Source organism: Portunus trituberculatus, chromosome 7 (genome assembly GCF_017591435.1).
Source record: "Portunus trituberculatus isolate SZX2019 chromosome 7, ASM1759143v1, whole genome shotgun sequence".
NCBI lineage: Eukaryota > Metazoa > Arthropoda > Malacostraca > Decapoda > Portunidae > Portunus > Portunus trituberculatus.
Window position 1 is genome coordinate 4,686,544 of NC_059261.1, and position 15,000 is coordinate 4,701,543.

Here is a 15,000-nt window from a genome sequence, read left to right on the forward strand (position 1 = left end):
ACCGAAGACAAGAAAAAGAAAATAGAAAAGGAAAACAAACGAAGAGGAAAAAAAAATATGAATACTGAAAAAAAAATGAGAGAAATGAAAGAAAATGGAGGAAAACTGAGAGAAAGAAAACGGAAACAGGGACGAGGAATGAAGGGGGGGAGGACAAAATTTCTATGGGTTTCCTTTCATCTATTTTTATTTACGTATGACAAGGGGAAAAAAAAGGGGAAAAACATCACGATTGAATGGAAAGGTTTGGCACGTGAAAAGAGAGGGGAAAATAAGTGAAGAAAAAGGGAAATAGAGAAGAAGGGGAAAAAGGACAGAGGAATAAAAGAATAAAGGATAAACGGAGGGTCATATAGAAAAGGGAAAGGAAATTAAAAGGAAAAACAAGGAAAAAAATGAAAATGGTAAACAGAAAACACGGGGGAAAACCTGACGGGGAAAAAAAGAGAGGAAAAGAGAAAGGAAAAAAAAAAAGGAAAAAGATGAAAAAAATGAAAAGAAAGCAAAAGAAGATAAGAGAAAAGAAAAAGAATAAAGGAAAGGATAACACAGGAAACAGGAAAAGGAATAAGAAAATACAGAGAAACAAGGAAAGGAAAAAAATTAGGAAAAACTGCATAAAAAGTTTGAAATAAAGGAAAAAAGAAAAAAAGAAAGGGGAAAAGAGGGGAAACAGTAAGAATTAGACATTTTAGGGAAAGAAAAGGAGAAGATTACAGACAAGAATAAAGAAAGACAAGGACAGAAGGGAAAAAAAGGGGAAAAAAGGGAAAAAGTGCAAGGAAGGAACAGGGAAAAAAGTGCAAGAAGGAACAGGTAAAAAAGTGCAAGAACAGGGAAAAAAGTGCAAGAACAGGGAAAAAGTGCAAGAACAGGGAAAAAAGTCAAAAGAGAGGTTATTTGTGTTTGGAAGGGGAAAAAACTGCTAGAGTATAATGAAAGGAAGACTGAAGGAAAACAATGAAGAAAAGTGAATGCTATTGAATGAAATAACAAGGCCACAGGTGTTTCCCGTTTTCTATAATGTTCAGCCGATCTGTTCGTGAATCTAAACAACAAAAAAGCGGACATAAAGAATAAAAATACCAACTTGTGTAGTGAACATACTAACATTATTATTATTATTATTATTATTATTTTGGCTACGGTACGGTTGCAACTCTCTCTCTCTCTCTCTCTCTCTCTCACACCACGAAACCAAACTCAACGTAAATAAAAAAAAAAAAAAAAATATCGATAAATCATAAATATTTTTTTTCTCAAACTAATTAAATGTTATGAAAAATATTAATAATGGATTCGAGTACTGGAATTTTAAAAGATTTTGTTGATATTTAAGCTCAATATGCCCATTCCTTCCCTTCAACCTTTTGTGAACGTCCCCCATTCACTACGGCTCCCGGCACGCTAATGGTGGCAGCGGTGGGATGGCCTGGATGGGAAGGGGATTGGGAAACAGATGGATGGATGGATGGGAGGTAATAGCAAGATAAACATGTAAGTTGATAAGATGAAAATAATGATCAATAAAGGTGATATATTAAATTAAAGAGCTTTGTAACATTTGAGGTACGCTGTGTGTTTGATTCTAGGGTTTGCAAAGTCTTGGGAGCTTAAAACAGTGATTTGTGACATTTCAAGAGTCTTTTTAAGTGAAATGGAAGGAAATACGAGGGGAAGGAGGGCATTTGAGACTAATATTTGTGAATGGCTAAAATTTTGAAACTAATAATTAACAATTAAGAAAAAAATCTAAATAAAAAGAAAAAACTAGAATGAATATTAAAATGATCAAAACTTTTCTGGTCTTTTACTTGAATAATGAATGATAAAAATAAACAAATAAATAAATAAATACTAAAATGACTCTCAACGCACACATACACAACACACACGTAAACATACACGTAAACGCACACACACACACACACACACACACACACACACACACACACACACACACACACACAATCTACAACAGCCTATGAAGAGGGTGGTGGGCATTTTCACTTGACTAAATGAAAAAAAAAGAGACTAACTTATAGAAAATGGACGCAGTGTTCTAAATATCAACTATGACTCGTATAAAAATAGAAAATCAAGCCAACAAACTCTCTGGTAATGAGTAAAAAATGCTACTTATTCCATTGACTTGACAGACGATCTCACTGCTGGCGGCTCACTCAACGACGCAACGACGCAACGATCTGACTCCAACTACATAACAACCATCGCGTCAATCAACTCGCTCATCGAACTTCTCGGCACCACAATCCAATACGTGTTATAAACTAGGACATCATCAACAATAACAATAATAATGATAATAATAATAATAATAATAATAATAATACGTGAGGCTTGAATTACACACCTGAGCTTCTGATGGACCTTTACCTGTCTCACCTGTTGTTTATTCGACAGGTAAATTATCACCTTGACACAAAATTACAGGTGTGTTGTTAATTAGCCATCAGCAGGTGAGTAGTTTTCACCTCAGCTGCCTCACCTGTGTACAGTTAATTAGTCCATGAGACACACCTGTCCTCTATGGAAGGTAATTTGCGTATGTTTATCCTCTGAATTAACTAAACAGATCATCTAATTAGTTCAGGTGTCACATTTTATTATAGCCTCAGTAAATATTGACTAATAATAATAATAATAATAATAATAATAATAATAATAACTCGTTTCTGACAATCAAGGCTCAAACTAAGCTAAAATTTAACACACATGGAATCAGAAAAAAAGACTATAATAATTCCTTAGATTCCAAAATTCCTTAACACAATCACCAACACTCTTCAACAGATCCTAATACTTTTCAACAGTCTCCAATACCCTTTAACACAATCCAATACTCTTGTGACAGGTTCCAACACTCTTTAACAGGTTCCAACACTCTTCCAGCGCCCGATCCTCCTCACATTGGCCTCACCCTCCCCAACACTCCAGGCTAACGATCAACACTAACAACCCAACTAGCTAACGGAGATAAGTATCGGTAATAATAATAATAGTAACGCAAAACATATCACTAATTAACCTTATCGAAACGTACTAAGGCGGAGTAAGTGTGTAACGCGACGAGGAGGCTGTTTTGTTAGTGTTTGCTTGCTTGTTTGCTTCACATTCTCTAGCTATCGGTTTCTATTTTGTTTTCTACTTTTGAGTATTCTTCAGTCTCCGCTTTAGGTAAATAATGAAAAAAAAAAAAAAAAAGAAGCTAAGATTCCACCAACGCTTTACAAAGGGGAATCTAAATGTTTGTGGGTTTCTCTTTACACATACACTGGTTTCTACTTCACGGTTTCTACTTTTTTTGGTTTGTTGCGTAACGTGACTTATAAGAGAACACTAAGATGACGATGGCAACACTCACAATTTACAGAGAGGGATCTAAGAGGCGTGACACGGTTATCATTACAGTCCCGAGGTAGTTAGTTAGTAGTTAGCAATGCGTCCAATCTTCGTCTCTCTATTGGAAGTGGTGTCGTTAAAAAAATAAACTAACAAAACGCTAATTGGCGACTCCAGTACACGCGCGTCTAAACTGTTGCCAACTTTAGGTCTATAGATTAATTTTATTTTTACAAGGATGAGTCTCTTTATATTGCTTTATACAAATACCTTCACTTCTTGTGTGGAGTTTATAACATTACTGCTCTAGTTAAACGTTACTTTAATACGTTAATTGCATTGTTTGTTAATACACTCTTATTTACATCTTTTCACTCTCTCTCTCTCTCTCTCTCTCTCTCTCTCTCTCTCTCTCATTTGTACTAATATCACAGAAAACGCGCCCCATTATGAATATGTCAAGTGTTAAGCCATATTTTCTTTAATTTGTGGGCCTTGCAGTGTTGCCACATCGCGGCGGGAAGGCTGCGTGGTTGCCTAATGTAACTAATGCACGGGTGGACAGTGCGTGGCGGGAACTTCATGGGAAATTATCGATACTTGGAGAAATTCATAAATAGATAATAATAATAATAATAATAATAATAATAATAATAATAACAATAAAACATCAAAGTCTTTTTTTCCCACCATCTTTAAATAGTCGCATTTTTTCCTTTTACGAAATTTCCCTCATAAAGAATTTTAAGATGGAATGAATAACTGGGGACACCACACATACGCACACACCAACACACAAACACACACAAACACACACGGACATAGAAGCACACGCCCACACACGTACACACACACACACTCTCACTTTCTCAGTAGCCAATAGTAACATTTCCTCAGTTTGACAAAAAGGTAAAGGAACACAAAGGAGGAGGAAAGGAACGCCTCGAGGTACGTACACCTGACACCTGGCCTGGCCCTCACCTGTGCGCCGCTGCCAAGGAGGAAACAAAGGACGTGTGAAGGATCAACTCGTGTTTAAACAAAAAGGATTAGAAAGAATAGACAGACATTTAAAATTTTTCTTTGCGTTTTAGCGATTTGAAATGTTACCGTTTCTTAATATTTTTTTACATTTGCATTTTGTTATCGAGTTTGTATGTGTTTGTTAATTAATCTCAGTAAAGTAATAATTAGTACATGAATAAATAAGACTAACGAGACAACTAACACGAGGATTTATCACAAATATCATGTATTGAAAGAAAGAAGGAAAACAAAACACGCTGTACAACCCAAATGATACACACACGCATCGTTATACAATTACACACTAAGGAAAAACTCCGCTACAAACTCAAACTATCCAAAATATTTACTATCGCAGCTGTTTGCTTCACTTCTCTTGCTTTACTTCCAAAAATAGTAAAAAAAAAAAAATGAGGGAAGAGGAGAAACAAACTGATCTATCGCCTTATGTACAGAAAAAAAAAAAAAGGAGACGAAGATAAAGAAGAATAGAAAGAGGAGAAGAAAATAGATACAAATAGAGACATAGAAATACCAGTTTAGCCAAGAAGAAACAGTGGAATCAGAAGAAGAGGAAGAATGAAGACTTTGAAGGAGAAAAGACGATAAAAAGAAGAATTTGAAGGGTAAGGATAAAGATGAGTACTAGGAGACGAATGGATGGACAGATGGATGGATGGATGGATAACTATGAGTGGAAATGAAAGAATAATAAAAAGTGAGCATCGAGGGAGGGGTTAGTGCTCAACCAGCTAGAGCCTGTTGTGATATGTAAAGTGATTGTAACAAGGTGGAGGTAGAATTAGGGGAGGGGGTGTGGGGGGAGGGTGTCTCATGGGGCGAGGGAGCGGATGGATAGGGCGGATGAATGGGTAAATATCTATTGAAAAAAAGGGGTTTAAGGGTTTAAGGGAACAGGAAAAAAGGGTAAAACATACAAATGAACTCAAATAAACACGCGAAAATAAGAATCTCCCAAATAAATCATAGGATAAATTAGCTTTTTAAAACTGATAGGAACTCGAGAATAGTTGTGGTGGTAATAGTAATAATAATAAATAGTTCAAAGGCCATACTACACGTAAAATAGTTATAGCGGTAAGATTAATTAATGGTAGTCAGAGTAGTAACAGTAGTAGCAGCAGTGGTAGTAGTGGTAATAATAGTAATAATAATGATGGTAAAAACATAGGAACAACAGCAAATAACGAAGTGTATAGGAATATATATACCATAAAACAGACAAACGGGAAAACTCAAACTTACATAAAAAAAACGAAAAAGAAAAAAAAAAATCAAACAGAAAACACAAAATGGACGAAAAAGACTTAAAACTATCAGATCTGACACGGAAACACACAAGATTCCATTACAGACATCGAGTCACGACAGTCAGCAACGTGACTCGCGGAACGTAATCTTCTCGTGACTCAAAAGAACCGTGACTCATTCCCGTGACTCGCCCAGGTGTGACTCACGACCCATGAGTCACACGTGTACAGGGCGTGAAGTGGCCGTGAGTCAAATGAGTCCTAAAGTATGATAAAAAAAAAAAACTAACTTAATAAATAATAATGATAATAATAATACAAAGTTATATTTCAAAATTCTTTACAACATTATTATTATTATTATTATTATTATTATTATTACAATACTTCCGCCTCGAATATAACTTTTTAACTAAATATGTCTCTCTCTCTCTCTCTCTCTCTCTCTTTCATATTTCTTTTTACACATTTCTTCACTAATTCATTCACGAAAAACTCACTAATGACGAAAACTATTGATCTGTACAGACACGTTTTTTTTCCTCTGTTTATTTACTTAGTTACTTCCCGCTTACAAAAATACAGGTAAAATATTTATATAAAAAACAAGACTGGTTACTGTAAGACCTAACTAAACGGATCACCTTCTGTAGCTTTAATCTTTTTTTATTTAGTAATTATAAAACTACTCACAAGCAGTCCTATAGTAACTAGAGGGGTGGGTGGGGGGTGGACGCCGTTCTGTACAGTTAAGGGCGGGGATGGGCGGGGCGAGGAAAGGGGGTCAGGGGAGGGGCTAAGGTGGGAAAGGAAGTGCAGTCTTATGAATCAACAAGTCAATCTCTCTCTCTCTCTCTCTCTCTCTAACACACACCAGGTAAGCCGTGCATCAGGTTATAGCAGGTAATCCCGCCAGGTAAGAACAGGTGATAAGAAAACTTTCCAGGTAACACAATTCCCCCAAAAATTTTCCCCTCACTCATTTTCTACATTATTTTTACAAACCTCACGAATGGGTTAGGTTGGGGAATCGGGGTGTGTTGGGGATGGTGAGGGGTTGGAGGGGGGTGTACTTTGGGGGTGTTGAAGGGTTGGTGTTTGTGTTCGGGTGTCTTAAGTACCTCACGCTGCATATTTTGTGTTGCTTTCGAGTATTATTTAAAAAAGACTTCAGGTTTTGATTTTGTGATTCACTGAGCTGTGTTATTGAGGGAGGGAGGGAAGGAGGGAGGAGGAGGACGACGAGGAGGAGGAGGAGGAGGAGGAGGAGGATAGGAGGAACGATAGGGGGAGATATTTGAACTGAAGGAAATGGAGAAGGGGAGGAAAGAAGTGATGGAAATCAAGGAAAAGGTAGGTAATGCTAGGTTGATGAAGGAAGGAAAGGATTGAAGAAAGAAAGGGTTAGGTCAGGTCAGGTCAGGTTAGGCAAGGTAAGGTAGGGTTAAGTAAGGTAAGGTAAGGATGTGGGTTGTCTCCTCTTCCCTCCACCCCCTCTTTCCCTCACACACACACACACACACACACACACACACACACACACACACACACACACACACACACACACACACCGCCCAACTCCGCCCTCAATGGGAAACATATAACACATTTTGTCCACATTGCCGCTGCCTTTCTGTGATTGGCCGCTCGCCTCACACGCCGACCAACCACCGCGCCGCAGGAACACCAACAAACAAAACACGTGATATGGTTGCCATGGAAACGACGGCGCCTCTAGAAAATCATGTGTAATAATAATGGCTCGCACGTGAATGTATAGTATGTATGTATGTATGATTGATTATGAATGATGGCGATATAATAATAATAATAATCAGTAGCAATATTATACAGTTCGGCTATGCAGTATTTATTATAACTAGGAATATATTTTGTTTTGTTTTTGTTTTTTATATATTTATTTTATCATTAAATTAACAACGGCTATACTTGTTGGTTTGAACAGCTCACCCAGTTGTGTGTGTGTGTGTGTGTGTGTGTGTGTGTGTGTGTGTGTGTGTGTGTGTGTATCCCACCGCTGCCACCAATGTGTGACAGCGAATATATTTTTTTTACGTGTGTGTGTGTGTGTGTGTGTGTGTGTGTGTGTGTGTGTGTGTGTGTGTGTGTGTGTGTGTGTGCGCGCATCTACAAACGGATGAACAGCAAAAACACATAAGCAGTCACCTGTTCAAACCCTCAGGTGGCAAATTTCAGGTAAAACAACGAACACCTTCCTTCCTTTACACCTGACCAAGCAAAGACACGCCCCTCACCACTCGCGACGCACACCACACCAACACATCCAACACCCCCGCACCACAGCCCGCCAGCACCCCGCCTTCAGACCCCGCCCAGGTAAGAAGCAGACCAGCCAGCCAGTCTGTCTATCTACCTGTCCACTACCCGCATATCCTGTGAGAGTTACAGGTTAGGTAATGGAGGTAAGGGGGGAGGGGAAGGAGGGGTGAGGGGTGAAGGGGGGTACGATCAAAGCCATTAGTTGCCCACATGTCACGTCTTCACCACAGCAGCACAGCAATTCAGGTTTAGTGAAGTGGTGAAGCTGACAAGGTGAGACTAAACATGCTGGCTGACTATGGCTGACTGTGGCTAAGTGTGGCTGAGTCTCTCAACACCAAGAGGTAAGCGTCGCTCTCTCTATCTCTCTCTCACTTTCCCTCACTCTCTTTCTCTCTCATTGAAATTATACAACTACAAATGTTTATATTGATTTTTAAGTGTGTGTGTTTGTTTGTGTGTTTTCTTTTTAAACACTGAGGAGTATCATGAACATTTCTTAATAGATACGGTATTATTATTATTATTATTACTATTATTATTATTACAACTTCTTATTCCTTACAAAAACAACGCCTCGGTACTTTTGAATATATATATGAGAGTACCAGCGTTGCCACTTCTCCCTTCCCGCGCAGTGCTGCCAACATGACACCCTCGCCTCCACGAAACTCATGAAATGTTAACAAATACATGAATGCGCCAAAAAACAGAAAGATTCGCCTTGGAAAAAATGTGAAAAACCTGCAATCTAAGCTAATACGTTTGTTGTTGTTTTATCTTTATTTACACGGCACGCAAACGCACGAACGTCTCTCAGTCTCTCTTTCTCTCTCTCTCTCAGTCAGTCAGTCAAATCTACAGTTTCTACGATAAGGGATTCATCTCTGCTCTAAAAGGTTGTTTAAAATACTAAGTTATTAACGGTGAAATGATAACCAACAGTTGCATAGAGAATCTTTTTTTATATAGTTAAGTTAAACATACGTAGGTAGGAATTGCCCGAATAATTACCTCTTTCTTATAGTTCCTCCCTTTATAAAGTCAACAGAAAACGGAGCCATAGAAAATCGCGTTTATTTTTTTTTTTAGCTATTTTTTTTTTATATTTATCGTCACTGTTTTGTTTCCTCTATTTACTATTGTGTTTGTTCATCGAAAAATCTACTTCTGAGTTCTTGTTCTTTATATTTATCTCTTACTTTCTCTTTCGCTCGCTCTCGCTCTCTCTTTCTCTCTTTCTTTCTTTCTCTTACTTGAAAAAAAAAAAAAAAAATGTGATCTGCAAACTATTTAGGTAACGGAAGAAGACACGAACAGGACGACAAGTAACAGGTCCAGTAATTGCATCATAACAAACTTGTAACACACACACACACACACACACACACACACACACACACACACACACACACACACACAATTTCAGTCACTTCAAGTCGTTTTAAATGAAGTGTAATGAGGAAGAAGAGAAAGAGGAAGAGGAAGAGGAAGAGGAGGAAAGCATAAGAAAAATAGCAATAAGATATAACAAGATGAAGACAAAAAATAAAGAATAATGACACACACACACACACACACACACACACACACACACACACACACACACACACACACACACACATACACACACAAACCCGTGAATTGAGTTTAAGTTATTGTTTTTGCAAAGTAAAGTCTGAAGAGAGAAAAATAGGAGGAAAACTTGATAAAAACAGGAGAGAAGGATGGAGGAGAGAGGAACAAGTGAAGGGAGGGGAAAAGAAGAGAAAATAGAGACATAACGAGGAATTCCGAGTGATCGAAGGGAAATGGAGAGTTGAAGGAAAGGTGAAGGAAATGAAGGAGAGAATAAGGAAATGAAAGAATGAATGAAGGAGTGGGTGGAGAAACAAGAACAATGCAGTGAAGGTGTTTGATTGTTTGTTTGTTTGTTTGTTTGTTTATTTGCCTGCCATATTTACGACTGAGACTTGGTACACATTTATTCTCTCTCTCTCTCTCTCTCTCTCTCTCTCTCTCTCTACAACGTGTTCTACTCTCACTCACTCTATCAGGTAATAATGTTTTAAAAACCTTAATTTTCTGGACTTAAAAACTTTAAAAATACAAAACAAATGCATATTTTATCATGCATATATGTATTATGTACCATATATATATATATATATATATATATATATATATATATATATATATATATATATATATATATATATATATATATATATTGATGTAAGTATGTTATGTATGAATATATAAGGAATTATACATACATATATATATTTATTTATTCACTCATAGCAAATGATAAACGTTCGGATTACTATTAAGTTTACAACAGAAGATGGATTATTATTATTATTATTAATATTATTAATATTATTATTATTATTACTCTATTTACTAGCTGTACTGATCCAACTATTAGGTTTTTTATTTTCTTCTACATTGAAAGACAAACTATTCTCTCACCTTAAGACATACTTTGGGCGGCTCGAATTAACCCAAATCAAAAGGAAACAGGAGCAATACAGACGAACACCAACAAACTGACGACAGCCAAAGGAACGCAGGAGGAAGAGAGAAGGAAAACCTGAACAACACACAACAAACACAATACTGCAGTGACCCCTTGCACCCTGTTGCCCTGTGTGTGTCGCCTCTTGCCTGTGTTACCAGTTACCAGTTACCGACACCCGACCTGCTATCTCTCTCTCTCTCACTCTCACTCTCACTCTCACTCACACTCTCACGGTCAGGGGTACCAGGTGATCCAGTGACCATTTCTCAGGTGTTCTCAACTAGAAAACGTTCTCCACTTCACAGAAAACGGGTTGCAGAGGTAGCACACAACACAATCCATCCATTAACAAACAAACGAGTAAAAGAGGAAGAAAAAGAAAGCTTGTCTAATTTCTTGACTTTTTCTTATTTTCTTTGTTTCTCTTGTCCCTTGTTCTGTTTTTTTTCTTTCTTTGCTTTTTCCTGACCGTTGCGCTGCCATCATCATTATCATCATCATCATCATTATCACTATCCGCGTCACCCTCTTCCAGGCAGGTGTGTTTCGCCAGGTGTGTCAAACAAACCAACAACAACAACACTAATTACATGTAAACCATTTTTTTTTTCACACTCTTTTCTTGCGCCTCAGAAAAGAAATCGTGCAAATCATTCCAACAACTTCATCGCTTGGAAAAAAAAAAAAAAAAAAAAAATTCCAGTCACTGACGAAACATTATAGAAAAAAAAAAAAAAAACTCAATATTGTACAATGATGAAGCAGGTTAATTAATCATCACAACTTGCAATGTAATAAAAAAAATAATAATTACGACTACCAAACTCCTTCTTTCTCACAAATTTACCAACAAATCTTGAAAAAAAATGAATAAGTTTGTCATTTTCTCGTTTCATTCGTGTTTCAAACAAGTCAGAAAGCAACACTGATAAGCGAGGTCGTTGAGTCCACAGAGATGACCTGATTTGACCCAACCCGAGTGTCACGTGACCTGGGATGGCTAGCTACGGGTCAGCAGGTCATCCTCCGTGCCCTCATCGACCTGACCTGACTTCACCTCCACACACACGATCAAAACAAGCAAAACGAACACAGGAAATGGTGAGGAACACATTCTCTTCCTCTCACACCAGAAAATTGCCTCAAAAACGCATCTCCATAAAATCAACAAAACACAAACGCTAAATAAAAGACAAACGAAAAAAACGCATCAAAACAAACATCATTCTTTACCCTGTACAAGTTTTTTTTATTTAAAATTTGTGGTCTAATAATGAGTCTATCGAGGTGTGAACATGAATAAGACTTTTTTATCTGTATTTTTTTATGTGTGTGTTTTTGTTTACGTCATCTACCTAGTTGTGGCGAGATCGGTTATTTTGAACTGTATCGTGGATCAGAACCGAACCAACCCGGTCGTGGTTCCCTCCTCTCTCGAGAACCACCGCTACATGTACTGTATATACACAAAATGCTACCCACAGTTCACTACAAGTATACTCTTATTTATATTTATATGTATAGTCATATATATATATTTATATATTTATAAATACCAACTCCAAATCACTTTTTTTACGCTTTTAAAAGTTTCCCGTTTAAGTGTTATTGTTATTATTATTATTAATATTATCATTAATATTATTATTATTATTATTAATATTATTATTATTATTATTTTATTTTCCTTATTTCTCACATGCAAACAACAAGAGCAGGAGTGAGGAGTGAAGAGTTTGCTCTCTCTCTCTCTCTCTCTCTCTCTCTCTCTCTCTCTCTCTCTCTCTCAGGTCGGAGCCCTCGGAACAAACAGCACGTGGCGCCCCGCTGCGGAGAGCGGGGCGGGGCGGCGGGGCGAGGGGGGCAGAAAGGTGGGCCCCCCCAACCGCATCCAGAAAGTGCTTGGCTCAAAGATGACGCGCCTCTCAGAGTGTGGGGAGGGGCCGGGAGCGGCGCCCCCTCCTGGCTGGGGACGCTCCGTGGTGGTGGTGGTGGAGAGTGGTGGTGAGTGAGTTGTGAGCTGGAGGAGGAGATGGAGGAGGAGGAGGAGGAGGAGGTGGAGGTGAAGGAGGAGGGGTGGAGGAGGAACAAGAGGAGAAGAAGAAATAGAAGAACGATAAACACGAAGAGAAGAAATAAAAACAAACCAAAAAGTGAAATGTTCAAAACTGGAAGGATGCGGAGACAGAAACACAGCGGGGAGAAAATGAAGGACAAACAAAACAAACGCTGGGAAATAAAACAGAAAAAGGAGGAAAAAAAAAAAAAAAAAAAAAGACAGCCTTGTAGTAACAACGGCTGAAGTAATAACGACAACAACAGTAGTAGTAGTAGTAGTAGTAGTAGTAGTAGTAATAGTAGTAGTAGTAGTAGTAGTAGTAGTAGTAGTAGTGGTGGTGGTGGTTATAGTGGTGGTTATGGTGGTGGTGGTGGTGGTTAACGGGTTGCTGTGGAAATCCGTACGGCGGCGCTCACTTTGAAGACGCCCCCCCCACGGCAAGGTGTGGGGGGGGAGGAGGAGGCACCCAACACCTGCTTCCACCGTCTAAAGTTGCCTACAATTCAACGCGTACCATACCTGAAGAGGGGGAGGGGGCAGGGTGTCTTAATCTCACCTCCTCTACTCTTAACTCACGCATACTCAGCTTAACCCCTTCAGTACCACGACGCGTTTCCATATTCATTCTGGTGACTATTTGGTGATTCTACACAGCTTCAGAAACTTATGTGGAGGATTAGAATAGTGAAGACTGTGGCCATTAATCGTCTAACCACACCCAAATCTTCTTAAGGTGAAAATGCGTCCCAGAACTGAAGGGGTCAAGATCACACTAGTCTGTCTACTCTAAAGTGACTCCTGGATTTAAGACACATTGTAGTTTATTGAGAACCTAACTGATCTGATGTGAATAATACTTGTTTTCTCTTTTTCTTTTATGGAATACGGGAAGCTGACCAAGGGCAACAAAAAGATAAATAAATAAATAAGAAAAAGGCCCACTTGATTGCCAGTTCCCTACAAGATTGATAGCCAAAATCTTAAAAGAAGTCAAGTGGTAGGAAGATGGAAATACAGAAGCATGCAGAGAGTTGGTCTACACGGTTATCACAAGGACAGCTACGGTTTTCCTTAGTATCTGACAGCCACGCATCTTCTGGGACACTACCATTCAGACCGAGACCCGGGAGACAGTTTAGAGTGGACTGACTATACTTAATTTTTCCCACCATAGAAAACAAGACTGACGCACAAGATAACACGCCATTATTTCCTTCCCTGTGGTGGCAAAACTGAAATTACCGAAACCTTATTACCTTTCTTTTCGATATACAATCACAATTCATTTCCCTGTGTATGATCACACCTACACCTTACCTGAGACAAATTGAAAACCACAACAGGTAACCCAACTAACACCCAAATTACTTAAACTACAGTCTTAACAAACTACAGGTAAATACAGGTACAGGTGAACTAATGAGCTAAAAATCCTGTTACCTTACCCAATTAAATCTAGAAGAGTTAGTCATTACAGATGTGAATTGATTACAGGTAAGCACAAGTGAGCTAATTAGAGTACCTGTCCTAGTGTTTCCCTTCAATACAGGTGAGTTAATTAATGTACCTGCCCTGAGTAAAGATACCTGGTGTTGTATGGTCTAAGCACAGGTGAGTTAATCAGTGTACCTGGCCAGTGTTTCTAAGTATAGGTGTTAATTAACCTGTTCTCACATTGTTCTACCTGTCTGTTTCTTGGTACAGGTGAGTTAATGAGTCTACCTGCCCTCGTGTTTCCCTGTTAATTAGTGTACCTGGCCAGTGTTCCTAAGCAATACAGGTGTTAATTAATCTACCTGTCTTATTACTAGTACAGGTAAGCTATTTAATCTACCTGTCCTCGTGTTTCCCTGTTAATTAATGTACCTGGCCAGTGTTCCTAAGCCATACAGGTGTTAATTAATCTACCTGTCTTATTACTAGTACAGGTGAGCTATTTAATCTACCTGTCCTCGTGTTTCCCTGTTAATTAGTGTACCTGGCCAGTGAGGTAAGAACAGGTAAGGACAGGTAATGACAGGTACTCACAATGGCAGGTTCCTCAATGGTATCCATTAGCGTAAGCTGCTATGAGGGGGCCCTGCAAAAACCAGACACAATGCACGTTAATATTTCCTACACTTTTATTTCCTCCACTCGCCAAAATAAAACCGTGAAAAAGGTGAAAGAGAGAGAGAGAGAGAGAGAGAGAGAGAGAGAGAGAGAGAGAGAGAGAGAGAGAGAGAGAGAGAGAGAGAGAGAGAGAGAGAGAGAGAGAGAGAGAGAGAGAGAGAGAATAAAACAAACGAAAATAAAAATAAAAAGACGAATAAGAAATAAGAAAAGAAAGAAAATGAGAAAAGGAAAAAAAGAAAAGAAAAAATAAAAGAAAGAAGGAAAAATTAAGGAATGATAGAAAATAATGAAAGAGAAAGAGAGAGAGAGAGAGAGAGAGAGAGAGAGAGAGAGAGAGAGAG

At 38.4% G+C, this 15,000-nt stretch overlaps 1 protein-coding gene and 1 long non-coding RNA gene across 4 annotated transcripts in view; both read right to left on the minus strand.

The window, feature by feature from the left end:
• LOC123498643 overlaps positions 1-10,095 on the minus strand; it is a 12,105-nt gene extending 2,010 nt beyond the window's left edge. Inside the window, exon 1 of one of the 2 annotated variants that reach the window (XR_006672754.1) lies at positions 9,525-10,095. This is a non-coding gene — a long non-coding RNA (uncharacterized LOC123498643). Of the gene's footprint in view, positions 1-1,949; positions 7,725-9,524 lie in introns of those variants that run through there. The other variant, XR_006672752.1, reaches the window with a different exon arrangement.
• Positions 10,096-10,238: 143 nt separating this feature from the next.
• Positions 10,239-15,000, minus strand: part of LOC123498654 (RNA-binding protein Musashi homolog Rbp6-like) — a 430,630-nt gene continuing 425,868 nt past the window's right edge. For both annotated transcript variants that reach the window (XM_045245977.1, XM_045245969.1), the window contains exons 15-16: positions 14,573-14,624; positions 10,239-13,063 (exon numbers count right to left, since the gene is read on the minus strand). In XM_045245977.1, coding sequence (XP_045101912.1) covers positions 14,586-14,624 — 39 coding nt within the window. In that variant the 3' untranslated portion in view covers positions 10,239-13,063; positions 14,573-14,585. The remainder of the gene's footprint in view (positions 13,064-14,572; positions 14,625-15,000) is intronic.